This window comes from Stylophora pistillata, chromosome 6 (assembly GCF_964205215.1).
Source record: "Stylophora pistillata chromosome 6, jaStyPist1.2, whole genome shotgun sequence".
Classification (NCBI taxonomy): domain Eukaryota; kingdom Metazoa; phylum Cnidaria; class Anthozoa; order Scleractinia; family Pocilloporidae; genus Stylophora; species Stylophora pistillata.
This window is the reverse complement of record NC_142524.1, coordinates 7,862,132-7,889,574: the sequence shown is the minus strand read 5'-3', so window position 1 is coordinate 7,889,574 and position 27,443 is coordinate 7,862,132. Positions and strand designations below refer to the sequence as shown.

Below are 27,443 nucleotides of genomic sequence, written 5' to 3'. Positions count from 1 at the left end.
TTGTCGTTGCAACTGTGATGATTTTTGAAGAGCACCGCGAAGTTTAACTTCAAAGTTAACGTTGTATCAGAGGAGAGCAAATTATCAATTATTGAGAGAGATCGTCGAGATTCCCGTATAACCCCATACTTTATTATGCATTCAATTCTTGGAGAAAGAAAAGCAGAGGCAAAACTACAGATTTCCTTTGGGACTTCGGCTTTGTTTTTTATTAGTATGGGGTTAGACGGAAATATTTCCAGATCGTCATTTTGCGTAGCCATATTACTTGAAATGAGGATCAATTGCCTTTTTTGGCTCGATTCGAAGACTTCGATCGACAATTTCGTTCTTGTCTAGGAGTGTTGTCATTTCTGGTGATTCGTTCTCATACTTCCCGATTAGGGATGACATGATTACGTTATTATTTTAGAACGCAACGATGTGAAAGGTAGGTGTATTAAAATTTATGGTAAGTTCTATTCGATGCATTTAACACAGTTGAATTGCTTTTCTTTACGTATTTGTGGAGTTCTTTTCTGTTATTGGGAGCTGAGGGTGCTTGTGGGTGCATAATTAAAGTAACTTGGATGTTCCTTCAATGGATGTTTATTGAACTTAATTGAATACATTATTTATGAGGTGATCTCTCGCCAATACCCCAGCATTGCTTTGAAGGTGAGCTGGCACCTCATTTACCAAGTCTGGTTCCTGAGGTGGTTGCTCATCATAAATGGGGAGTGGTGTGTTGTCCAAAATACACATGTTGTGAAGCACAGCAGTTGCAGTAATAATAGTGCAACAACGACTTGGTTCAAATTGTAGTGCCCCACCAGAAATGTCAAGGCAACGAAACCTAGCCTTCCATAGGCCAAAGGCCCTCTCAATGGTGTTCCGTGTTTTAGTGTGAGCCTTCTGGTACTTCCTTTGGGGTTGTGTGGACACACTATCGGGCCTGAAAGGGGTCAGCAAATATGGCTGGATGCCATATCCACGATCCCCCAGTAGCCAACCATTTCTTCCGCCACCGCCTTCTAGGTGTATGTGCAGCATGCTGGCAGAAAAAATGGCTGAGTCATAGACACTGCCATGCCATCTACACACAAAGTTGGTGAAGAACAGTCGTGCATTGCACACTGCCATGGTGTTTATAGCATGAAAGCCCTTATGGCACACATACAAATGTTCCTGATTATTTGGAGCCCTGATGGGTATCAAGGAGCCATCCACAGCCCCAATTACCCGGGGCATTCCTGCTATAGTGTAAAAGTCAGCCATTGTTGCCTGTAGGACAAGAACAAAGTATTCAATTTCTATAAATTTCAGGCATCATACTCATCTAATTTCTTTAGACTTCAAGGGTTAAATGTCTCCCATTCCCTTCACCTTCAAAAAGAAAGTCCAGAAAGTAAACCTTGTAACTGTTTTTGTTCTTGGATTCACCCGTTAAATTCCTAAACCAAATCAACAAATGGTAAATGCCATAGCCTACATTACAGAGTTATAAATGCAAGCAGGAGGTTGCAGAGCCCAAAAGAAGCATGAGAGTCACCCAAGGCAACTGAAGGCTTGAGTGCCTAGCAAACCTCCTAAGTACATCCATAACTCAAAAGTGTACAGCTGTGGCATTTACCACTTGTTTTATAATATATTCATTGACACATTGGAGCATTAAAGAAGTCCTTTCATTGAGCTACATCACAGAACCACAAATGTCATAAGTGTACACCCATGGGCAAATAGTAGACAATAAATCAACCAGTAAGAGCACCTGCTTTGCTTTAGATTAAGAAACAATTGAGAATTGAAATTTGCCCACATATTTAAGTTAACATTTTTCAAACCTTTCCACACGTTGGCTATTCTGTAATTTACAGTTAAGCTTCAAGCATTACTTACATTCAAATCAGTATTTCGTGTGGGAAACACTATCCAATCTTGAGACATTCTCTCCAGGCACCTGGAGACAGCAAGCAATGATCTGCTTACACTTGCCTTTGATACTCCCATGGTATCAGCTATGACTTTGAGAAAACTCCCTGAGGCATAGTAACGGAGTGATATGAGAACCTGAAAGGCATTGTAGATAAATGTCACTAACAAAAATTGTGGTGGGAATCAAACAGGATCCCTAATCAGAATATTCAGAGAGCAGGCAAACAACACATGCGGACCACCGAGGAAACAATGTAAACCTGAAATCTTTAAATTTAGCTACAAACACTTAATTTCCGCAGTTTATACTGACGGGAATTTCTCTTAAGTAAATGTACAGAATATTGTGAAAAAGAATGGAATTTAAAAGTTTTTTTTAGAGTGATTTAATCATTTTCTTCAGTGAATGTCATGCGTAATTTTCTCCGACCTCCAATCGAGTTATCTAGCATAAAGCAAGCTAATATCATTAACAATGCGATCGAACCAGTTATGTGATTGGGGAGAAGAATTTTAAAGTCTATTCTTTTCGTTTATCCATCATAAGCACAGTACACTTGTTCGTGTATCACTCAGCTAATGCCATAAGCAACAATTGTCAGCATTTGTGCAACCCGGCCGCGTTTAATGCAAGTCTCCGCGATCGCTGTACTGTATGATGTTTATTTCTATCTGTATAATGTCAGTTAACTGATTTCCTCCAAAAAAAAAAAAAAAAAAAAACATCTGCAATTAAAACACGGGAAACAGGTTTGCCTTGCAGTAAGATCAGGTTTGCGTGACAGGAACCCATTTCAACGTTCATACAAGGAAGCCATTTTAAAGTCATTACTCGCGGCGAGTGATTAGCGTTAACATGACAAAGTGTTTATCTACTCAATAATTTTCTCCACTGCCGTTTGTTAGTTAAAAAAAAAAAATTAAATAGAACTTCACAGTTATATATAGTGTTTCCATGCAAACGCCTTCAAACGGTATACAATGAAACAACAACAACTACTTATGATATTTACCTGAGTTTCCGGAGACAGTGGGCAGCTTCTTGTCGTGTTTCTTTGTAGTTCCTCCTTAAGCTGCTCAACGAGCCACTCTATCCTTCCTCGCGAGAGCCGAAAACGTTCAATGACTTCACAGTCAGCCATATCGGCTAGAAAGGGGCGTCTTTGATATAATCTTGGTCTTCGCGCTAAGCAGAAAAGTCCGCCCCCAGCCGCCATTTTGTTTGGTTTTTCAACATTTGCGACTCTCCGATAACTTTACGGGAGGTTACGACCTCCCGTAAATTACCGGGCAAGATATCGGTAAAATTAACGGGATCGAAACTAACGGGAGTTTCGAGAAACACCCGAAAAGTTTACGGGGACTTACCGGGTGACTTACCGGGCTCGATAATTTACCGGGACTTTCGAGAAACGGGCCCCGGCCGAAGCCATGTTTTAAAATCAAAATTCAAAGAATAGGGAAGAATGTTCTGGCACCCAAAACAAGTCCTTCTTGTTTCTTTAACTGATAGTTTTATTGTATCATTTTCAAAACTTTTGAAATCTTCATCTTGAAAGAAAACATAACAGCTTTACGGGTCCGTTAAGTTACCGGGACCTTCGAGAAACGGGCCCCAGTTGCTTAAGGTCCCTAATAAGTTAAATATGGAACGTCAAAGTTTCGGCTATTTGTAAATCTGCATTTTTTCACATCCGGAATATTTCTCGGATTATAAAGTTTTTGTCAGTTAGTACTACTAAGGCGTTAGTATACGCCTTCGTTACATGCAGATTAGACAACTGTAATTCTCTGTTGTATGGTCTTCCGAAACATTTAGTTCATAGATTGTAATTAGCTCAGAATTGTGCGGCACGGCTGATCTTGTGTGGTCGCAAGCATGATCACGTTACTCCTTTACTGAGGGAACTGCACTGGCTCCCCATGGAGCAGAAGATTATTTTTAAACTCTTATTTTTTTACTTTTAAAGCTTTAAATAATTTATGCCCTAGTTATATCAGTGACTTGTTAGAAACTTATAAGCCTACTAGGTCTTTGCGATCATCGAGTAGGAACTTGTTCGTGATTCCTCGCTCCAAGTTGAAATCTTATGGCGATCGCGCCTTTTCTGTCTCTGCACCTAAGCTGTGGAATGACATTCCTGAAACAATAAAATGTAATATAGATCTTAACACTTTCGTAACAAGCGTAATCTTAAAACTTATCTTTTTAAGCGTTATTTTAATGAATGATTACGTTTGATTATTATTTTACTTTTTACCTTGATCGTGAAGCGCCTTAGAGCTTTTGGATAGGGCACTATATAAATTGTCATTTATTTATTATTATTATTATCATATAAGGGGCAAAATTACTGAATTGTGATTGGTCAAGACAGAAGGAGTTTTTTTTCTTAATTTTTGTAATTGCCCCGGGCAAAATTACTTGAAAATGATTGGCTGGAAATCGCTTAGCAACGGCTTTCAAGGTAAAGAAATTTCTGTTTGTTTGCTAACAATGGTGTCCCGTTTTGCGCGAGATCAGTAAAAAAAACATTTTTCCCCTTATATTATAAACAAGTAATCACATGGTTCCTCGTAAAATTAAGGATTGGTATCACTTGTGTTTTCGGAAGTTGCAGAAATTGCCCGAGTCGCGCAGCGACTCGGGCAATTTCAGCAACTTCCGAAAACACGCGTGATATTACAGTCAAACTAAGTGAAGCGTACCCCTCAAGATTACATTAATGAATTGATCAATTGGATATTGAACCCGTTAGTCGTTTCAAGAATGCAATAATGAATTGATTATTTGATTATTGAACCCGCTAGCCGTTTCAAGAATGCAATAATGGATTGATTATTTGAATATTGAACCCGATAGCGGTATCCGATAGCGAAATCCATTTCTGAAGTCCAATAAGATTGTTCTATTTGACGAGGAATCTTGAAAATGAACAAACTGCGCTGTAAAAACACTGCGTAAACAGTCGATCGCTGAAAATAAAAAAAAAGTCTTGCGATGGCTTCGCCCGTAAACTATTTTTTCGACCATGAATACACACAATAATTTCTACAAGTTCGTCAAGATGTAACTAGGCGAAAAAAGCTCTCGATAACATTCCATTTACAACATTTACAAGAAGTTCTACACAACACTCGCACTCACCTTTCCCCCCATGTCTGACGCCATGTTGAAATAGTTCCGATCCATCATCACGTATTCGCATAATCCAATTAGAAATGGACTTCTGATTTGAACGATGATCCGCGCCTTTTCAGAACGAATACGGCTATCGAGAATCGGGTTGAATATTCAAATAATCAATCCATTATTGCATTCTTGAAACGGGTAGCGGGTTCCATGTTCAAATATTCAATTTGTTATTGCGCTCCTGAAACGATTAGCGGGTTCAATATTCAAATAATCAAATCATTAATGTAATCCTGAGGGGTACACTTCACTTAGTTTGACTGTAATCCTTAATTTTACTCGGCCCCATGCGATTACCTATACTTATTGCGCAACACTGTAAGGGTCGCGTCCGCTTTTCCAGTAGTGAGCTTGGGCTGCCTGTGCGCAACACTGTAAGAGTTACGTCCGCTTTTCTAATAGTGAACTTGGGCTGCCTGTGCGCAACACTTAAGAGTCACGTCCGCTTTTCTAATAGTGAGCTTGGGCTGCCTATGGCTGCTGCTGGACGAATGACAGAACAAAGATCATCAAGTCAAAAGAGCTGTATAGCATAAATTGTGCTACCTCCCTTAATCAAGACAGTTTGCTAAGGGTAGATACGAACCAACGAAGAATGAATAAGCTTTAATGTGGAAAGTGAGAGACTTAACAAGGATCAAGGATCACAAATGCTGAACCTCGTGACGATCCTTGACAAAACTACTCAGCATGACATCTATGATAGGCCGCGTGACCTCTTTCGTTACCTATCGTGACTTTCGCCGACTGTTGAAAGAGTGTTCGAATTACCCTCCGCTCGCCATGTTTAATGACTTCTTGTTGCTAAGCGTTGTGTTCTCATTTCAAGGCGCCCTTTTACTGACTGCTCTTATCTTAACTTTGTACATCACTTTTTCCTTTTTCGGCGATGTACGGGTCTCGAATCTGGAGAAGAAAGCCGTGTTTATCACCGGCTGCGATAGTGGATTCGGCTATGAGTTAGCCAAGAAGTTAGATGCCGAAAGATTGCGAGTGTTCGCTGCTTGTCTCACTTCTGAAGGAGAGGCAAAACTGAAAACTGAATGTTCTTCGGAGCTTATCACACTAAAACTGGACGTTACCAAGTCAAGAGATATTCAGTGCGCTTTACAGGCCGTCAAATCACATCTGCCTTCTCAAGGTATTTCATGATTATCGTTCGATCGAACTGTATTTAATCTTGTTCATTCCTTCGAAGATTAGCTGAGATAGCGTCGCTGATTGCATTTGGATGAGACTTAATTCACGTTTTACGTGTCTATGTAAGGTGAATGTTAATAATTTTTTTACTTTTCACTGATTCAAAGGTTTGGATATCTTACAATGGTTACTCAAGAAAAACGATAAAAAACATAGACACAAACCAAAACAAACAAAATCAGTCATTCATTTTTATCAAATGACATACAAAAAACAATTTTCAGATGGGCGGATGATGTTCACAACTTTTCAAGGATTATGGACCACTTGATCATCGGATGACTGTGGACCAAGTTGTAAACATTGATCAAGAAATTAGTAAGGGGTGGAGTGGGTAGGGAGCTGTAACTTTTTGTCAAGGTCCGGGAAAGGGAAAGTAATTCCTTATGTAGGTTTTCTGGTATCTTAGTTGTCTCCTTTCCCTTATTTATCTGGAATTTGAGGTAGATTTTGCTGTCTGGATCTGAAATCAGGTTAGGTTTTCCACAAACTCTGTAAACATTTTTTTGGAATCCAGTCTAAAATAGAGTGAGAGATGAACACTAATTTTTGTTCTAAGCTGGGAAAAGGCTTCAACCACTATACCACCCAGCCTCCCATCCCATCTTTAACTGCCTCCCAGTTAGCTCAATGGATAGAGTGCTGGACTGTTGTGCGGGAGGTTGAGGGTTTGAGCCCCGGCCGGACCAACACTCAGGGTCTTAAAATAATTGAGAAGAATATGCTACCTTTCTATAACATCAAGAAATGGTTAGATATTCTAGTCTTCTCGGATAGGGACAGGGTTAGGGGCAGGAGACGTTAATTTCCCATGCACGAGATTACTGTGTGATGGATGTCCTCCCCTGGGGTGGGATGGGTGGGTAACAGGACCCCCATTGATACCAGTGTTTACTACACTGAAGGGGCTATCCTGTATAAATATGTCTGTCTGTCTTTACATTTAGTCAATATTTTCAATGGCACATGTTATCTCTTGATCACAGGTGAAATAAAGGTGTGTCCTCTGGTCTGATTTTAAAGAAAAGTTCAACCTAAGGTGTCATTTGAAAATTCCATTTTTCTTCTATACAAAAAATTATTTTGTACCTCTCTAGGTTTGTGGGCTATAGTAAACAATGCAGGCATTGGATATCCAGGGCCAATTGAGTGGCAACCTGTGGAGGAAATGAAGAAGACTTTGGAGGTAAACTTGTGGGGAATGGTGTCCATTACTAAAGTATTTCTTCCATTTCTCAAGAGAACCAAGGGGCGCATTGTCAACGTTGCCAGTGCATCAGGGAGGCTCTCTTCTCCTTTTGCTGCAGCTTACTGCATCTCCAAGTTTGGTGTTGAAGCTTTTTCCGATGCACTACGCAACGAAATGAAGCATTTTGGAGTCACTGTTCACATAATTGAGCCAGGAACTTTTAAAACAGGCATAACAGATGCAGAGAAGAACATCCAATACCTACAGAGATTATGGGAAAACCTTGATGGAGATACTAAAGAATGTTATGGAGGGGAGTTTTATGAGCAAGGTATGGAAGAGTTCAGCTATCATCTTTTTTTCATTGAATGTTCTGAGAAAGGGCTCACCATGATTGGCAAGAACTGAAAGATGTAACAGCATGTTACGGCCTGCTTTGCTGTTTGCAAGAAAGCTATAATTCATGGCACATAGCAAGGTGTATTTCACTGTACTGCTGGTAAAATTGGGCCATGAATCTGAGTGGAAAAAGACAGGTCCAAAACATCAATACAGACCATAAACTCTGTGAGGGCGAGTCACTGGACACCCACACCAAACCATTACCCCTCACTGATCAAAACATTTCTGAAATACTCAGTATAACTCGGTAAAGTGAAATGAAGAATATGACAGTTGCCATAAGGTAAACACTTAATATTTTAATTTTTCTTCCGTTAGCTCCTTTTTAGGCAGCGAATTGCTTCTTTTGCAGTAATACAACTAATGTGGTTTGATATTTTCCACTTTTTTTTCAGCCAAAGCTAAGTTAAGAGACATACGTCATATTTTTTCACCTAATATTTTCAAAGTGGTTGATGCCATGGATCATGCAGTGACATCTATGCATCCTAAACTAAGATATGTCCTTGGACTGGACCACCAACTCATTTGGAGAACTCTCTCATTCCTACCATCTGAAATACAAGATTTCTTCTTTGGACTAGTGTTGCCAAAACCAAAGGGAAATCCTGACCATGACAACTAACTCAACTGTTGGTTCAAAAGTAAATGGTTCCCAGAAGATCCACCTTGTGTGCATATTAAGTCATTAACAGATGTAAAATTGTAACCATCTACACCCTAACACCATATTTTGGAAGAGGGGATTCAGAAAAATATCTTAGTACACCTGGTAAATATTTTACCAAAACTAATTTACTTTTGTATGGAGGTTTGTTAACATTTAGCATAATAATCACCAGTAGTGCATTTTAAACACAACATACTGTAATGATTAAAATGAACTTCGCACATGAAAAGTAATTGTAAAACATAACACTGTCAGTCTCGTGGATTATTTCTTCAGTGGATAAGGAGCTTGAAAATGTTAAGCAGAACAGTCTCAACCTCTCAAGGTTGTCAAAATAATTGTTTGAATCTCCTTTACTAAGAGATTTGATTCTAACTCAACATGTCTGTGAATATACCTTTTTTCCAAGGGTGTTAAGGGTGTTTTCAAAGTTCTTTGTACTGAAAACAGAAAACAGGCAAATTGCTTCATTAAACTGCTTTTTTAATTGGTTGCCAGCTGCATATTCTAATTCAACATGCTGACTGATTTGCAATGAAATGGAATATGAAATCACTATTGTGTGAAACAATTCCACCATGCACAATGAAAATCCTTAAGATTAAATTACCCACACATTTTCCTGAAAATCAACCATGAAAATATTGAATCAACATTTAACTCATTATCAATATGCATTCCTTCATCAGAAATCACAAAAACAAAACCAAAGCCAAGTAAACTGAACATTGGATTTCTAGCCAGCCTTAAAAGCTGAAAGCTTAATAATAATTATAATACTACATCCCTCCTAGGTAGGTGAGATGTTTAAATAGCATCAATGTCCAAGTCATCATCATCCTCTTCAACTGCTTTGTTATCTGCTTGAGCTTTCAGCTCCTTTGCCTTATTGTCATAAACAACTTCAATCTCTTCCTCTTCTTCGTCCTCTTCACTAGAATCCTCTTCTTCTGCCTCCTTTAGCCACTTGATAAAGGGAGCCACCTTCTCATGGATCTGCGAGCACACCTCCCTACTCACATACTTCTTTGAAACCTTGAAAAAAAAAAAAAGAAAAGAAAAACAATAAAATAAACAATGCTGATTTGAAAAGATCACCCTGAATAAATTTCACTGATTTCTACATTGTTGAGTGGCTTTGAAAGCCTCTAAAGCAATTATTTCTTCACAGAAAAAAATGTTTAAAACCATCTATGGTAGGTTTTGACTAGTATGCATGTCTACACCTACTTGGAAATGAAAGGCTTGCTATGCATGAAAATGTATGTATGTATCTTTGAAGAGTGCCATGATTGGTCATGTACCTTCTCACCCCACTGCAAAATAACTTCTTCCTCTAGCAAATCTGCATCATAAAGCGCTTTTAGAATGCGAACGGCCTTTGGCATCAGGTCTGCTGGAAATGACTGTCCAACGAGCAATTCAAATGCACCCAGCATATACTTCTGGGCCTTGTGGTTTCCATGTAGAAACTATGTGAAAGAAAAATGTTTGGTGAAAAACCCAAACTGTATTGTTAACACTAGAAAAAAAAATTGCAAAACCTTCAAGTAAAGCATCTTAAACAAAACCAAACACTTGAAAATATGACTAGTAAATCGACAAAAAGGGTGATAAGATGAGAAGCAGAAATCAGTTGGTTTCAAATTCCAAATTCTAAATAAAACAACCCTTTGCTTCGCACAAACTTTCCTTCAATCTACGGGTGATTTGTTCAAGTTTTCAACACAAGTTTATCAAAAGTTCAAAAAGAAATATTCACAGTATTTTAACACAAAACAGAAGGGCTCACCCTCAGAAACAGGTTACGGAATTTAGGGATTTCCTCGAGCATGTTCTTGTCAAACAGAACTTCACTAAGAGCCAGTACTCCCTTGTCTTTAATATCCAGCCTTTCTGCTTCAGCAACAATCTCTCCAATGACACTTTTATCCATGTTTGATTCCTTCCTTTTCTGTAGAACAAAAAGAAAATGAGGGGCATACACACAGATGGGCTGATCTTGCTCTATCACAAGGCTGTGATACACTGTAAATTGATTTGTGTAATGAGACTGACATGCAAAAACATTTATTAGTGAAAACCCTGATCACTAAAATTGTCATTCTACAGGATACAAGGGTGGGCAGAAATGCAGGGAAGCAGAACGACGGAAAAATATACTAAAACTTGTTGCCTGGGAATTTGTTACCATTCATAAATAAGTCAGGTACCTTGACAAAGTTGTAGAAGATATTGAAGCGCTCCTCCTGAGGCTTTTCAGTGTCATCGGTCAATGCCAAACCTTTCACTCCTGATGTGAGAGTACCCATTCGTTCTTGAACAGCGGCATCACTGGTGTCAACACTCCAATCATCATCAGCTGCAGCAGCAGCCTGTTAACAGAAATACAACACAAACTAATGATAGAAATGCTAAAAATGAGGGAGAAACTATCAAAGTAATGACAAATAAAAATAAATGTAATTATGTAAAATGGTAATTGTGTGGAATTCTGAATTTCTGGTGAAACTGCAAAATCAAAGTGCATTGATTTGGTATGCTAGAGAAAAAGAGTTGCTTCCAAAATTATATGTTTAAGTTTCATTCGATAAATTAGTTAAGTTGAATTTTGAAAATACATTGCATAATATAAAGGCACATACATTTTTAAAGTCAGGGTTTTCAATTCCATTTTCTCCTGGCTGCATAGGATTGTGTGTTGGACTAGTTTCACCATTTTGTTGCCCTTTCTGCTTGTCTTTGCGGCCTCCTTTTTTCTCTCTAAAATAAGAAAAAACGAAGTGCCCGTATGTCAAAGCTGGGGCTGACAATGAATTACAAATACATAGATACTCTACAGGCACTTAACAGTCAATTTTGATGTTTAAAGGTTAACAGAGATTTCTCAGGGCTATGCTTTGCTCTTGTATGCTTTGCTCTCTAATTCCTTACACAATTCCTTGCACAATGTGCAAGACCACAGGTAGTCTACCACTTACTTTTTTGATGGCGTTCCCGACTCATTTGGGGGATTCTTACAAATGAAGGTGATCAGTCGATGCTGCATGTGGATGTACCCATTATATCCACAAGCTTTACATTTCTGACCAATCCTCTCTTTACGTGCTTCAACCAACTAATATTTAGAAAACAAAGAAAATCAAATCTTAATTAACCCTCTTTTAACTTCAAACAGTTTACATCATAACAGTTGCTGGACAGAGGTAGTCAAGACAAATACATGTACAGTATGTCAGACATGCAGCATTGGTCAGGCTCTACAACAAAGAGTATAGAATATGGCAACCTTTTCCCTTCAAGGAAGTTGTTTTTGTTCAACTTATGTTGCATACATTATTACCATAATTTCCAGCTGTTTACCTGCATGGCCAATTATTGTATATGGCCAAAAAAAAAAAAGTCAACAGATTACTCACACTGGTGGATAACCCGCACCTTATAAGCAAAGAAGCTTTGTACAAAAGGGCTCTAGAATTAACAACATTTCACACTCAACAGAATGCAAATTGGTGGCCACAATTTGTGCGAGTGATCATCCAAGGCCATGTTGAATTGTTGATTTCTCAAAAAAATCGATATCTCCAGTTCTACTGGGCCTAACAAGTCCCTTAAAACCAGAAAATTCTCTTCAGCTCAAGCTAGTGTTAACTGGAAATTTGTTACTGATGCACCCGATACCCTTGCATTATTTTTATCTCCATCAAGGTTTTGTTTACACGCGTGCTGATAAAAATTTGTTTGTCACGCAAGTAATTGTGTGTGAAACAAACCCGAGTCAGCATCATGTTTTCGTGCCACTTTGTGGCACTCTTAATACAATAAAATTCATTTGAGAGGTGAAAACACAGGTAGGTGACAATTCAACTACCTGACTGTATATTTCAAAATTGTCACATAACCCACACCTCCCTATTACCCGCAGTGGCGTGTCTTTAAGGCAAACTCAACAGATTACCTGCGGGTAAATGGCCAGAAATTACAGTACTAATGACACAATATGCAGCAGCAATGATTTTAGCTTTTTGTTTGACCCTTCAGATCTACCATGAAGATCTTCCTTGTCCAGGGTACTATTCATTAGTGAGTCATCTTGGATGTCTTCACCTTCATCTGTTCTTGATAAAGTGCTGATGAAATTGAGTGGTTCAGAAAAAAATTCTGAAGCAAGATGGCAAATCTTTCAGTATACCTCTTACTGATCAAGTTTGAGGTTTGTACTGCAAGTTAAGAACCACGTTTTTCCTGACTGGATTTACAGCTCAAGCACAAATCCTTGAAAATATTAAGTGCAAGCTTATCTATAAAATGAACTGTCACCACTAGTTAATTCAAAGAGACAAAATGTTACCATGAATTAAAGAAAAAGTCAGCTGTCAACTTACCAGATCAGTCTCTGGGTTATCACAATCTGGGCATAAAACAAACTTCTCAATAAATCCATCAAGAATGTCCTGCAATTTCTCTGCATCATGGGATCCATTCACAATGTAACGCTCATTCTTCAAGTCTATCTGGGTTTGTGCACCCAATTCACAACCAAAGTACTTAGTGGGATCTAAGGGAGGAGAAATTATAATGTATAGCAACGTAACCATGCAGCAAGTAAATTAACACCAGAAAAGGTAAGTTGGGTGGATACCGTAATTTCTGGCCGTTTACCTGCACCGGCTGATTATTACGTGCAGCGAAAAAAGGTCAACAGATTACCCGCACTGGTGGATAACTCGCAACTTAAAAGCAAAGGAAATTTGTACAAAAAGGCTCTGGAATCCACAACGTTTCATTCTTGATGGAATGCAAATTTGTGGCCATGTTTCGTGTGAGCCATCATTCAGCACCATGTTGATTTGTTGATTTTTAAAAAAAAATCGATATCTGTGGTTCTACTGGGCCTAACAAGTCCCTTAAAACCAGAAAATTCTCTTCAGCTCAAGCTAGTGTTAACTGGAAATTTGTTACTGATGTGCCAGTTATCCTTGGAGTATTTTTGTCACCATCAAGGTTTTGTTTACACGCATGCCGATAATAATTTGTTCGTCGCATAACTGTGAGTGAAATAAACTTGAGTCAGCATCATGATTTCGTGCCGCTCAATACAATAAAATTCATGAGGTGGAAACGCAGGTGAGACCTTTTTTCAATTCAACTGCCACTAGATTTCAAAATTGTCACATAACCCACACCTCCCTATTACCCACAGTGGCGTGTGTTTAAGGCAAAATCAACAGATTACCCACGGGTAAACGGCTGGAAATTAGGGTACTTGGCAATATGCAGTTGAGTTTTTCCAAAAAAATTTTTTTTTTGTATGCTGACCAAACATTACACAAGGGCTAGTACCTGATATAAGGTAGGCTCCTGTATGACATTTAAATAGTGCTCTGAACTGAAGACACTGCAATTTTTTTTGTAGGTGAAGTTGTGCCACTAAATCCACGCCACTACATCCAATTACCCAACACTTAATAAATATAATTAAAATGTAACTGGTCTTATTTGATACCCCTGACCGCCTCCTGGTTAGCTCAATTGGTATAGCGCTGGACTGTTGTGCGGGAGGTCGAGAGTTCAAATCCGGCCAGACCAACACTCAGGGTCTTTAAATAACTGAGTAGAAAGTGCTACCTTTGTAATAATATCTGCAAACGGTTAGACTTTCTAGTCTTCTCGGATAGGGACGATAAATGGAGGTCCCGTCTCACAAGCCCTTATATGTGATTTATATTTGTGGGATGTTAAAAAACCCACACACTCCTTGAAAAGAGTAGGGCGCATAGTGCCCGGTGTTGTGGTCTATCTTTGTGCAGTGTCTATCCAGGGTGAATTGGGGGGAGGGGTGGTGCCTCGCATGGACCTTGTGTTCCGTTCGCACTAACCCTTCCAGTAAAGTCCTTAAAACAAATAAAACAAAAACAAAAACAAAAACCCTATCAATCTGTAAAAATTTAGCAGCAAAAAAATCCTTACATGAAGCTGGCCTTTGTAAGGCTTTAGCAATTTCCACCATATTCACAATAACTGTTTTGATTCCATTTCCTTTTCCCTCCACCTGAAAACATTTGTGAAGCTGTAAACTCAACATTTTATCAGCTTTAGCTCTTGAACTGCAACCATGATAGCAACAAAATAACACCCCTCTGCTTATCTATAAATAAACCCACATTAATACTAGCAAGTTTTTCTCTGTGGGCAGCCCACAGAGAAAACTAAAACTGAAAAAACCTGAATGGGAAAAAAATTGGGAGCTTCAGATTTCCCATGAATCTCCAATAACAATTGCCAAATGTTCACATTTCTTATTTTAAGGACTTGAGGTTGGGTATGCAATAAAGTACATAATTTAATATTACACAAAATGTTCCTTCCCTCCTTTGATTTCTGGTTACCAACATTTCTAAAAGCTTGAAATCCTAGAAAGGGTTCACCTAGAGAAGTTTTCCATAGTAGTAGAGGTGTAAAACAATTTTTGCTATACAAATTTCTTGTTACTCTGGCTTCTTATAGAAATAAAGGAATTTAATTTTCCAACATTCTAAATCATTGATTCTTCAATAAATAAATAAAATTTCACGAGAAGTGTCCATGAAAAGTTTTCCCTGCTAGTATTTATGAAACTTTAGAAACTTGCCTGAAAATTCATTATATTTGTTCAATAAAATCTTACCTTAGCTAGGAGTTTTGGCATCTTGTAACGGTAAAACTGATCGGTGTTTTTTCTGTTGACATTGACAAGAGCCATGATGGACTACTTTTAATAAGCTTTCTCTTTGACAAACGCTTGTAATGATTGCAATTACTGCAATAATTATTTCTGCTGTGTATAATTTTCCCTGTAAAATTCATACAAGTTCTATATCTTTTCCGTATTGTGAAGCAAGGTAGGCGTTTTAGCCCTCTATTAGTTTCCGTGTGTAAATGAATCTTGAGTTTGCTCAACCGAGTCCAACCTGAAAAGATAATATTAAAAAAAACATGTGCATCAATCCATCATACCATTCATTTAAAAGTGGATACCAATAGGCAAATAGATCTATTTACTTCCAATAGATTCATAAAGATTATCACAATGTTGAACCACGGTGTTGAAGTGTAAGGCTGAGCTCTTCAACCCAAATACATCCTTCATACTGACAAATTGTACAAAAGAGCCTTCAATGAGGTTGGACCATAGTCTACACTCCCTTAGAAGAGGTAAAATGGATGCAGGAAAAACAGTTTATGGAACAAAATCACAGCTGACAGAACATTTTTTGCACAAGAAGCTTGCAATACGTAGGAGTTGTAAATTACAGTTATAGGAACAAGCACATTCTTTTGTGAATTAGACCTCAAAGCTTTATATGTGCAAACATCAAACGATAGCTTTTTCAGTTTCCATAATTTTGAAATAGATTTTATTCAGGTTATATGTGGTATGATTTGAGTCCTTTTCCCCTTTTAATCATTAACGTATGCATCTGTTGTATTTATTTCAACAATAATTATTGTTGTAATTATTATTATCATTATTTTGACTACCTACAGATACAAAATAATATAAAGAGAAGGTAAATGTAATTTAAGACTCAACCCTAAAAGATAAAACCCCTTTAAATCATGCCACTAAAAGTGCAGGATAGTTGGAGAAATAGAATAAACAAGTATGGCATCTGATTCCTTGTCCACATGTGCTTCACTGCCTCACTAACTAACAAGAGGTCACCTGCAGAAACTTTGTGCCCTGGAGATCCAAAGTTCACTTCAACACATGCTAATCTATTTAAGACTTAATTCATGCCAACTTTTTTCTAGTTAACACTTTCATTCCCAGACTTATTGGTAATTCCCTTTACTGTCTGCTTTATAGTTCTTGTGATGCTAATTTGGTGAATTGGGTTGCCTTGACTATTAACACCCAAATTGACATTTTTCTTTATTTTCATCACTTCTTTGATTGATATTGTATTCATTTGATAATTTGAGGAAAAATTGTCTTGGTCTAAGGGTGAATCAAAACAAGAGAATAAAATTCCAAAAGTTCAGATCGTTTGGACTTCTCCTGTTTGAAAGAACGAGATATTTTTAGGTAAATGGAGCCAAGACAGTTTGAATATCCCTAAACACCTACATGGTCGATTCTAGACAGTATAAATAGACTGGACTTAATGATTTGGATTCAAAACCTCTTAAAATTTTCACACTGGAAATATTACATCTGCATTAATCAATTTTAAAATTGTAAATATTTATAAATTCATGCGTGAAGGCTTTTTAAACTGGGGGTCAGAAAATAATTCAAGTTTACATTTAGAGTGATCCCAATTTTTTCCTAAACTGTAAAAACGAAAAACGTGTATCTTCCTTACTGATAACTAACATATCTCCTGGTTTCAAACTGTGAGGGCTTTTTTTTTTTTAATAGTGTTAAGTATCGATGGATATTTGAAAATCTAGCGTGCACGCGCTAATTCAAAACATTTTCATCGGTTTGTTTTCCTACTGAGCAAGCCGAAATGATCAAATATTAAGATTTGGACGGTAAGTTGCGCTAATTTCCTCAGACTTTTTTTCGGAATTAAATTCTGATAAAGCATTAAAAAAACTAGGCTTGAAATTTGAGGCCAAATCCGTCATTCACAACTAAAAATAATTTTGAATACATATTTCTTGTTTCAAAACCCAGCTATTCGGACAATATAGCGGTGAAGTTTCTGTTTTCGATCTTCCACGTTTTCGAACAGCCCGAGGGCAACGTGTCCAATAATAAACAGAATTTTAAACTGCATGTTCCACGAGTAAATATGTTTTAAAACTCAGATATTCATAAGACAAAGAAGAAATTCGCTTGGACAAAAACTTCGTAAAATTTGTTTCACAAGAACTTTACCACACACGAGCTGAAGAAACGCGCCGAGCGATCGATATTAGCAAAGACAGCAATTATTGCCGAAGAATTCACAAACAGACAGATGAAAACATTTAACAGGTAAAATATATAAAAATATCACTATTCTAAGAGAGTAACTCCTCCAAATTATGAGTCACCGGTGATTATCTTACCTTCTGAGCACAAAAAAGTCATAAATTGCCTTAGGATGACGAAATCGTCGAAATCTCCTTGCTCAACAATAGCGCGCGAAACACGCACTTTACAGTCCAAACTTTGAGGGAAACACCTAGAAATCAAGACAGAATAAATCTTATTAGAATTAGGTTTTCAGAAAAACAACAGATCGTTTTTCTTGCTTCGTAACAGGCTCAAAATTCGAGAAAAATCTAAGCGAAACTTTACTCACACTTCCTCTGGAAAGATGGCGAGTTGGAGTAAAATTTTTAGTTCACGTGACCTTTTGTGACGTCAAAAGTATTCACCAGTTTCTTTCTGCAAAGCAGGTTTTATCTCATCCCCAAGCTCTTTCGGTTCCGTTCATCCAATTTTCCCTTTCTCATTTCTTCCGACCTGATTGTTTACTCTCCAGTGGTGGCTTTCGCAGACGATCAATGATGTACTCTCAGGATTGAGTGATGTGTGTGATATGCTAGAATCAAAATTCCAGCTCTCGAGTTGCTAAAAAACAGTTCTAACTCGTGATTATAGTAGCGAAACTGCGGTGGATTTTTTTTTTGAGGTCCTTCGTGAAGGAGTAACCTCGGATCGATGCAGTGATCTTTGTCTTGACTTTGCGTTGAGATGGAATCGGACGCGGATTGCTTCCCTTTGAAAGACATCTCGTCTGTGGTCGAGGTTTTCAAGACAGAACTCGGGAAAGACGAGCCGAATTTGGCAAAGTTATCGATCATTTTAGGGTTCTTCGAAACGGCCTTAACTTGCAAAGGTTCCTCGAATAGCTGCCCAGGGTTGGACAAAGAAACTTTCGACGCGTTGTATGGTAAATTTCAGGCCTTGATTCAGAAAGATTTGAACGTTAACAAAGAACAGAAGCCAGCCTCGAGGGACTTCGTCGTCAATGTCGCAGATCTTGTGTGGAGTTGCCTTTCCAAATCGTATTTCAAGGATAAACCCCACATTCAGAATCTGTACAGCTTTCTAACAGGTAAGTGGAAATAGCTTGCACCAGTGTTCATTTTATCATAGGCTGTGACTAGATTAATCACCTTAGACTAGCTAACAGATTAGATTCCTCATTCAAAGCCCTGCGTCTTAACAATTTGTAAATGGTCCGTAGTTTTGCCACCTTTTTAGTGATTGATCGAATTTTAATTCGTTTTAATTGTTTGCAATCTCGTATATACGATAATGTCAGTGAGCAAGTCCATCTAACCACGCTAGAGCAGTCTGTATCATCTGTAATTAAAAGTACGCGTATAGGCAAATATTTCGTTTTAGAAATGTATGTAGAGATTAATTGTCACTCATTGATTCGCTTTTTTTTTTAAATGTATTTGCTTTAAACGTCCTTGTTTTTATTTATTTGCAAAAGTGAAAGTTATCAGAATGGGAGCTTTTTACAATTTGTTGTGAGTTTTCACACTGGGATGTACAATTTTTTTGTAAATCAGATTTTTGAATCAAATTATGTCTTAATTAAATGTGTAATTCTGTTTGCTTACCAGAAAGGAAACTTAGTTACATTTGTAGTACATCTAATCATTTATAGAAAAAAAAAAATACAGAAAAAGCCATGAAACAACAAAAACGATTTTGAAAAATAGTCTTGAGACTGAATCGATTTGTGTTTAGCAGGCACATTTTTTAACAAAGGGGTTGAAAAGGGAAAAGTTACCCTGCGAGCAGAGCCTTAATTCTTCTTTTCTTCTTTTTAACCCTCCAAGGGAAAAGGCTCTCCCAACATCCTGTTGTTGCTTTGAAATGCCGAAAGCCCAAAACTCCGGGCTACTCAAGCCAGTTTTGCCTCCAGTCAAACTGGTTTTGGTGTGCATGCCTTTGTTTTTCATGTACACAGATGACCAAATCTGCACCCACAATAGTTCAAGGGGGCCTGGAAAAGGATCAGTTTCTAGGCAACTGCCACCCATGTTCAAACAAGCAACAACAGGATGTCGGCATAGCCTTTTTCCCTTTTTGATTCGAGGATGGGTTAAAAAGGCTCTGCTCGCAGGGTAGGGAAAAATGTGAAAATTAAAAAAAAAATGATTTACACTGTCATTTAACCCTATTGGTCCAACAGGGTACATCTTTTAAGCCTTTTTTTTTTTCAACGTTGTGGTATGTTTTTTTTTCTTATCATGGGTATGGGGTGGATGTAACTATTGTAACTAACTTGTTACTATGGCATTGTTAGTAACCTTTTACACTCAAATTTAGCATCTTATTTCACCTTATAGTATAATCCCTGAATAAGCATAACTTGCCATCATTATTTGACAAACTCTCCTATTGTAATATATGGATACCATTCTTCAATAAATGCCAAGCCCAGAGAGCTAATTTTTCAGTGAATGCAGAGGGAATCTTTTTTTTTTTTTTTGAGAAATGTCAATAGTATGGTTGGTAGCTACAGAAGAAAGTATAATTAGAATGTAGAGAATATAGATTCTTGTTACACAACTTACATTTTTGTGTCATAAAGTAGATTCTACAAGAGGTGTGGTGGGACCAATTTAAATTAATTATTATTACTCTATATTTCCACAAATAAGCACCTTGGTGCTATTTTGGTTCAAAGGAGGGGTGCATCTTGGAAAGAGGGTGCTTAATTGATTAAGGAAAGCGCCTATCATTCTTCTGTACTGATTCCACAGTGGTTGAAACTTAAAAAAGTTATAAATAAAGTGGCGATGGAGACATGTTTTCCTCTTATTCCTTCTAAGAAGGTAAGAGGGAAGGGGTGGAGTACTTTTTAAGGGGGGGGTGCTTGTTTGACATTATTGCCTGAGAGATGGGTTCCTACTCTGCATAGGGCATCAGAGCATGGGCGCTTATTTAAGAAAATATAGTAATCTGTATATTTGTCTTATACTTCAATGATGTGTAGGAAATCGACTTGACTGCTTTGGTGTTGCCTTTACTGTGGTTGCCATTTGTCAAGCTTTGGGTTTCAATGATGTTCATCTAGCTCTGTCTGAAGACCACGCCTGGGTGGTGTTTGGTGAAAATGGCACAGAAACAGCAGAGGTTACATGGCATGGTAAAGGAAATGAGGATAAGAGAGGGCGCCCTGTGGACTTTGATAAGGCCATCGGTCAGAGCTGGCTGTATCTGAATGGGTATCCTGTGAGGTGCACACGGCATATGGAGGTGGCATCCATGGTGTCATCCATTAATCCAGGTATTACAAATACAAGTGACAGTATTGAACTGGCTAGTCTGCAACAGGTATGTGCATTAAAATTTACATATTTTTATTTTTTGAGATTTTGTAGATTGCAAAATTCTACAAGTTAAGACACAGAAAATATTTTTTATCCTCTTCTGAAAATAATATATTTTCTCCCTCATTCTTGAATCTCCCACTATCTTTTAATTACTTTTTTGTTGTTGTATGACTCGTAACCTTTCAACCCCGAAGAAGTGACTGCCTTCTAATTTCTCCTTACAATATCACCCTTGTATCTTCATCGTAAAACAAATTCTCCTTGTAATTACCACTGGAATTGTGGAGAGGTCAATATAGAGAATGTGAATACTAATGTTAGCCGACGCCCGGCCCAAGTCACCGGCTACTTCAAGCATTTGCGCCGGATATTTTTCGTATTCCAGCACCCCACTCCACAAGGCCACTGTTATCGCGACGAGATAGTGTTCCAGCCACTTTACAATTTCCTCTTGCTACTCTTTTTTCAACTTGAAAACCCTGTGCAAGGAGAGAAATTCTGTCTTGGTTTCTTGTGAGAGAAAACAGGTTAAAGTCTGTTTTTTTCAATCTAATGGTATTTCTTGTTTTTCTATCAACAGCAACTCCTGTGGTTACTCTATGACCAAGGTCACCTCAAATGGTACAGTTTTTTGTTTTTTTCAAATGTTTTGAAACATTCATTGTTTAATTTTTGTGATTATTTTGTGAGGTGGCAGAGGGTCTACATGTAAAATGTGATGCATGAATTTTAAATTTATTTAATCACTTTCACCAGAGTATGGTGAGGGTCGCACAACAGAGCGAGGCTCCAAATTAAGTGTGCCCAATATCCCACCCATCCCACCCCAGGGGAGGACATCCATCACACAGTAATCTCATGTGGAAATTAACGTCTCCTGCCCCAACCCTGCAGGAGACGGGACCTCCATTTATTCGTCCCTATCCGAGAAGACTAGAATATCTAACCATTTCTTGATGTTATAGAAAGGCAGCAAATTCTTCTCAATTATTTTAAGACCCTGAGTGTTAGTCCGGCCGGGGCTCGAACCCTCGACCTCCCGCACAACAGTCCAGCGCTCTATCCATTGAGCTAACCGGGAGGAAGAAAGACAAGCATGATTCATGAATTTATGACCCCGCATGAGGCATGATTTACCCCCTGAAATGTATGTGACCCATGAATGTTTTTCTTTCATTATTTCATGAAAACCTCAAAATTTTTCTAAATCCAGAGCTCGAAATTAACGGTAACCTGTTAACCAACTAACCAACTAACCCGACATGGTCAGTAAAATTTTCTAACATATTTAAACATTGGTGGACTTTGGGACAAAGAGCACATAGACCTGACTCTCAGAGGAATACTTAGAATACTCAAGTTGTTGAGTCAACTTCAACTCTTTTTAGAGAATTTGCTGTAGATGTACTGTTCTTGACTAATCATGGTAAACGAGAGGGAAATAAAATAGGCGCATAATTGTCAATACTTTTAAGGTCATCATGCAATTTTAGCTACTCTTTAATTTGTCCTAGTTGTTATTATCAAAATGTTCAATATTTGAGATATTGTAATTTGTCAGCTTTGATACCAAACTTTATTATTTGGTTAGTAAAAAAGATGTCTACTAACCCAAAGGGTTAGTGATCCAAAAATTAAATTCGAGCCCTGAAATCCTTGTACACAAGCAGAGAGATTTGAAGTTTTCCCTCTATATAAATAGGTGATCTTGTCTGAAATTTGTACTTGAAATGGGATCATTAGACCCCTCTTTGTTATTTTGTGTGGTGTTTATAAATGGATAGTAGGTAGCAAAATGTGAGGGAATCCTAGGAAAATGCTGAAGGTCATACATTTTATCAAAGAGGGCTAGAGTCATACCAGCATTTCCAGTCATGGATACTGACTTCAAGACCACCGGCCAGTTAGCCCAATGGACAGTGCGCTGGACTGTTGTGCGGGAGGTCGAGGGTTTGAGCCCCGGCTGGACCAACACTCAAGGTCTTAAAATAATTGAGAAGAATTTGCTACCTTTCTATGACATCAAGAAATGGTTAGATATTCTAGTCTTCTCAGAGACATTAATTTCCCACACACGAGATTACTGTGTGATGGATGTCCTCCCCTGGGGTGGGATGGGTGAGAGGATAGCAGGTCCATATCAGCAAATAGCTGCAATAATTCAACCTGCTCAAACAAATAAAGGAGATGAGAGGAGATGAAATATCTTCATTTCTTACAGAGAAGGTAATTAAATTACTGCAGACCTTAACACAGTCACAGTTCTATTTAGCTCATGCCCTGTATCAGGGGTTTCAAAATGTTTTGAAGTAGGCGGCCAACTCTAGAAAAGTGGATGGCTGTGATAATGCCGAGATTGTTTGTCACAAGCAGACTGTCATGACCAGAGTAGCCGGCGACATACAATCAAGTAGCTGGCGACATACAATCAAGTAGCTGGCGGAACTCTGGTGGTCGCGGGCTTGTTTTGAAACCACTGCTGTATGAAAAGCAATTTGATTTGATAAGCTTATCTACAGCCTGTGATCAGCTGTTCATTGCCTTAAAGGTTAATCCTAAATTGAAAATGTGTTTTTGTTGTAGGTACCCTTTAGCTTTGGGAAACCTTGGTGACCTGCAAGAGATATCACCAACTCCTGGTCGCCCAACAGCTGAAGAAATCCTTAAAGAGGGCATAAAAGTGAACCAAATACTGTATAAAGACCAGCACATCTATCCTTACACTTATCTTGGTGGTTTTTACTACAGACAGAAGCAGTACATGAAAGCTATTGATTGTTGGGTGAAGGCTGCATATGTGGCTGGAAAGTAAGAGAGTACATTTTTTTGTCTAATTTTTGTCACCATAATAAATTGATGCTCCTAATATTTCTTTACTTAAGTCTTATTACTATAATTATTAACCCTTTTACTCTTGAGATCTCATTACTAATTCTCCCAACTGTCTGCCATACAACTCTTATGGTGTTAGTTTGGAGAATTTGGTTTTGGATCAAGTAAGAAATAAATCCCCTCCTAGACCATTTCCAAGTTATCGAGGTTTAGTAATCTGTTGCCAAAATTACGGTGCAAGAGCGAGGCTAAGTGGAAAGTTGCTCATGGTTGTAAAGAATAAAGAATGGTGGTAGACAGTGAGAATGAGGGATAATTTTGGGAAATTCAAATTATTTGCAAGAGAGAGGCATTCAGTTAAGTGAAGATGTCTAGGGAAAGAAAAAAGCAGAACTGTTTGATTTATGGAGGAAAGCTGCAGCAGTGAAGCAGATCAAACTAGCACCTTCTGCCAAAGACTGCAAAAAGCTGTTAGAGGTGAAATACAAACTTGGATCACTAACCCCTGATAAATTGGAAATGGTCTATTGATATGTTCTTTTTTCTCGTCCCTTTTCTGCTATTTATTGTATTCATTTGATATTGTAAGAAGAAATTCTGTCTTGGTCACTCAAGCAAGTTCAAGGGTTTTTATAGGCTGGGGTATTACACATGAGCAGGTCAGATTTGGAGACAGTTGTTTTAAGGTCACATGGCAGGCTAAGGACCAATGAAAAACAAGAAGACAATGCAATATATTTTGTTTTAGGTACAACTATTCAAAAGAAGATGAGGAAATATTCAAAGAACTATATGAAATTGCCAATGACTTTATACCAAACATCCTCAAAACCTCAGCATCCTCTGAAGTGAGTGGTGAAAGCAGTGCTGCTAACAAGACCCCCAACCTTGCAGAAGACCCAAGCTTTTTTGCATTTGTTCTTCAGTTTTATGATGGCGTGTGCATGTGGGAAGAAGGAGGTCATACCCCGGTGCTCCATGCTGATTGGGCAAAAAAGCTTGTACAGTCTGTTTCAAGATTTTCTCCCAATTGTAGATCTGCACTGTCACCTGCACAGGGAGGTTCCTTATCATTAGTATCAGTACCAGTGAAAACTGAGTTGGCTGAAGCGAAACCTCCTGTTAGCAATGCCAATTCAACTGTCTCTTCCATGGATAAGGTAGAGCACGGCAACTCTTTGCAAGCTGGTCTAGAAAACTCTAGTAAAGAAAAACTTGTACTCAATCTGAAAAGTGCAAAAATGAGAGGAATGACAGAATTGCTGACAACTAGTGGCAAAATTAACACTAGTGCAATAAAGCTGCAACTAACAGCCCAGTCACAAGTGAGTGTGCCAAAGAGTAGAAGGCGCACCTCTTTTAAAACAGACGATTATGTGTATGACTTTGGGGAAGAGATAGAAAATGAAGAGGAAGATGACAACGAAGAAACAAAGAGGCCAAGAAAAGTGAGAAAAACTGACAGGGACTTTATGGCATAGTGGTTCATGGTATTGTACTCGTTCAGTTTATTTAATGTTGCACATGGTAATGTTAGATGATTTTTATATAAATTAATGGAATAATAGGTTCAGATTTACATAGCTATACATATATTTTCTTTTCAACGAAAGAATTGGGTAGAAAGGTGTTGAAAAATTGGGGGTTTTTGAAGGGTTTCTGTTTCTTAATGAAAGAGTGAATACCAGGGTTGGTATCATATGCAGTAAGATAGTATTTAATGCAGTCACCAGCATTTAAGATGTCATTTATTTTTAATTTTTTTTTTTTTTTTAAAATGTTAGTTTCACTTATGGCTAGCCTCGTCACTGTATTTACCCTTCACGCCCTAACATCAGTCTGTAAATTCTCCATACTGTTCTCTATACATTTCTTAAGGTGCTGACAAGGAGAATTTGTTTAACAATCAAGAGTTTATTTAGTTGATGATCATTTCCTTTATTCTTGTGACCTTAATTTGTGATTCAGGGGGTGATATTGTAAGGAAAAATTAGATGTTAGTCACACTTCAGAGTCAAAGGTTTAATTGTGTGTATTCAGTAGACATTACAAAGAAAAAAACATGGTTTTCAGTCATTAAAACTTCTCCATTCAAATCTGCCTTTTCTATATTGGGTAATTAAGTTACTATATTTAGGCTTATCTTTGATATGAAAGAGTGTGATCCATATATTATTACGTCAGACTTATGTTCTGCATTTCTTCGACTCCAGGGATTTCATGTGCATGTACATAGATGTTTTAGAGAGTCAAGGAACAAGGAACTTTAGTTTTATTTTTTTAAGTCAACCCCATCAAAAAAGAAATAAGGTTTGTAGTATGAAGGAGAAATCTGGACTAGTCGAGTTAGGTAAACACAAGGGTTTACTCAAGTACTTATAATTTAATTAATAATCAGCTACAGATCGGAAAGGTGTCTCATCTTAATTAGTATAATTTCAGAGCTGAGCAAAGAGTTTCCAGCAATCTGATTGGTCGAGTGGTTCCTTATATTTAACCCCCGCCCAGCTAGCCCAATGGATAGTGCGCTTGACTGTTGTGCGGAAGGTTGAGGGTTCGAGCCCCGGCCGGACCAACACTCAAGGTCTTAAAATAATTGAGAAGAATTGCTACCTTTCTATAACATCAAGAAATGGTTAGATATTCTAGTCTTCTCGAATAGGTACGAATAAATGGAGGTCCTGTCTCCTGCAGGGTTGGGGTAGGAGATGTTAATTTCCCACACACGAGATCATTGTGTGATGGATGTCCATCCTCTGGGGTGGGATGGGTGGGTTTAAGGGGTTAGGTGTCAATTGGGACGAAAGTTCTGTTCCTTTATCCTGCCATTCCCGTGGTGAACAAATTAAATTCCTTAAATTCCTTATATGACACTATATAAACTGCTCCACGCAGTTTATATAAAATGTTAAAATAAAATGTTAATAAATCTTACTAAAATGTTATGATTTTAGAAATTTCTCTGTCGTTCAGCTCTGAAATTATACTTAAACAATTATTAGCCTCAGGTTCAGTGAATGTTGTCAAATAATCCCCTCGACTTCATCTCGGGGATTATTCGACAATATTCACCTCGCCTTCGAGATGGGGGAGGGAGATGATTTCCCATGTTTGACCTCACAGACAAATACAGCATGCCTATGCCAAGCATTTAATGTAAACAAGTGGACCTAAATTTGAATCGTGAGGTACCTTAGATCAAGGGAGTAATTTTTTAATTCAGATGCCAAGCTCTATCAATTCGGCAGTTAACTTTAGTTTGTGGTTGGATGTGGTGTAGAGCTGGTTTTGTTCATTAGGTTTAGTGCATGAGGAGTTTACCCTCGGAACTTTAATATTGCTACACCATGTCCTTGAGGCATTTTCAACATTCAGAATCGTTTTCCGCAATTTTCTCATTATTTATCTCAACACTTATGATAATATGGTAAATGTATTTTAACATAGTTAGTAGAGGGGACAGGGTCCCCTCTACTAACTATGATTTTAATTATCTACCTCAGAAGTTTATATTTCTTGACAGACTACACCGATCAAATTTATTTTAATTTACCACGAAATTTTAATTTTACAGTGTAACTGGTTTTTAAATAAATTACCTTGGACAGTCTTGAGGCATCTTTGTGCTGTGTATCTTGTCAGTTCACTCACAGCTGTTGACCGCAATCACTTAACTTCATCGTCGCCCTCAAATAATAACTCTGGACTAAAAAAAAGAGGTTATCACGGAAAGTCGCCCTCGAACAAACTCGGTCAACGCAGCG

The 27,443-nt window shown here is 38.0% G+C and overlaps 3 protein-coding genes and 1 long non-coding RNA gene across 4 annotated transcripts in view; 3 read left to right on the top strand and 1 right to left on the bottom strand.

Annotated features, from left to right (window-relative positions):
* Nucleotides 1-11,682, top strand: part of LOC148728056 (uncharacterized) — a 23,866-nt gene extending 12,184 nt beyond the window's left edge. The window contains exon 2 of the long non-coding RNA XR_015988928.1: nucleotides 10,681-11,682. This is a non-coding gene — a long non-coding RNA (uncharacterized LOC148728056). The remainder of the gene's footprint in view (nucleotides 1-10,680) is intronic.
* LOC111344491 (short-chain dehydrogenase/reductase family 9C member 7) lies at nucleotides 5,833-9,060 on the top strand. The gene is made up of 3 exons (XM_022951759.2): nucleotides 5,833-6,248; nucleotides 7,405-7,827; nucleotides 8,294-9,060. The coding sequence occupies exons 1-3, from the start codon at nucleotides 5,891-5,893 to the stop codon at nucleotides 8,521-8,523; spliced, it is 1,011 nt and encodes a 336-aa protein (XP_022807494.2). The 5' UTR covers nucleotides 5,833-5,890; the 3' UTR covers nucleotides 8,524-9,060.
* LOC111344177 (eukaryotic translation initiation factor 5) lies at nucleotides 9,035-17,903 on the bottom strand. The gene is made up of 11 exons (XM_022951421.2): nucleotides 17,847-17,903; nucleotides 17,611-17,726; nucleotides 15,236-15,518; nucleotides 14,539-14,620; nucleotides 12,954-13,126; nucleotides 11,550-11,686; nucleotides 11,214-11,331; nucleotides 10,782-10,943; nucleotides 10,361-10,522; nucleotides 9,873-10,040; nucleotides 9,035-9,603 (listed from the first exon to the last, which is right to left on the bottom strand). Exons 3-11 carry the CDS (start codon nucleotides 15,308-15,310, stop codon nucleotides 9,376-9,378), a joined length of 1,305 nt encoding a protein of 434 aa, XP_022807156.1. The 5' UTR covers nucleotides 15,311-15,518; nucleotides 17,611-17,726; nucleotides 17,847-17,903; the 3' UTR covers nucleotides 9,035-9,375.
* Nucleotides 17,904-17,981: 78 nt separating this feature from the next.
* Nucleotides 17,982-27,291, top strand: LOC111344080 (menin). Its single transcript, XM_022951318.2, has 5 exons — nucleotides 17,982-18,605; nucleotides 20,508-20,848; nucleotides 21,428-21,468; nucleotides 23,431-23,655; nucleotides 24,428-27,291. The coding sequence occupies exons 1-5, from the start codon at nucleotides 18,242-18,244 to the stop codon at nucleotides 25,158-25,160; spliced, it is 1,704 nt and encodes a 567-aa protein (XP_022807053.2). The 5' UTR covers nucleotides 17,982-18,241; the 3' UTR covers nucleotides 25,161-27,291.
* Nucleotides 27,292-27,443: the final 152 nt, after the last annotated feature.

Coding starts and splice junctions, on each gene's coding strand:
- LOC111344491 (XM_022951759.2), top strand. CDS start 5,891: ATGTTTAATGACTTCTTGTTGCTAAGCGTTGTGTTCTCATTTCAAGGC. Junction 6,249..7,404: donor ATCACATCTGCCTTCTCAAG/GTATTTCATGAT, acceptor GTACCTCTCTAG/GTTTGTGGGCTATAGTAAAC. Junction 7,828..8,293: donor AGGGGAGTTTTATGAGCAAG/GTATGGAAGAGT, acceptor CTTTTTTTTCAG/CCAAAGCTAAGTTAAGAGAC.
- LOC111344177 (XM_022951421.2), bottom strand. CDS start 15,310: ATGGCTCTTGTCAATGTCAACAGAAAAAACACCGATCAGTTTTACCGT. Junction 11,687..12,953: donor ATAACCCAGAGACTGATCTG/GTAAGTTGACAG, acceptor TCTAAATATTAG/TTGGTTGAAGCACGTAAAGA. Junction 10,523..10,781: donor TCTTCTACAACTTTGTCAAG/GTACCTGACTTA, acceptor TTTGTTCTACAG/AAAAGGAAGGAATCAAACAT.
- LOC111344080 (XM_022951318.2), top strand. CDS start 18,242: ATGGAATCGGACGCGGATTGCTTCCCTTTGAAAGACATCTCGTCTGTG. Junction 18,606..20,507: donor TCTGTACAGCTTTCTAACAG/GTAAGTGGAAAT, acceptor AATGATGTGTAG/GAAATCGACTTGACTGCTTT. Junction 20,849..21,427: donor AACTGGCTAGTCTGCAACAG/GTATGTGCATTA, acceptor TTCTATCAACAG/CAACTCCTGTGGTTACTCTA.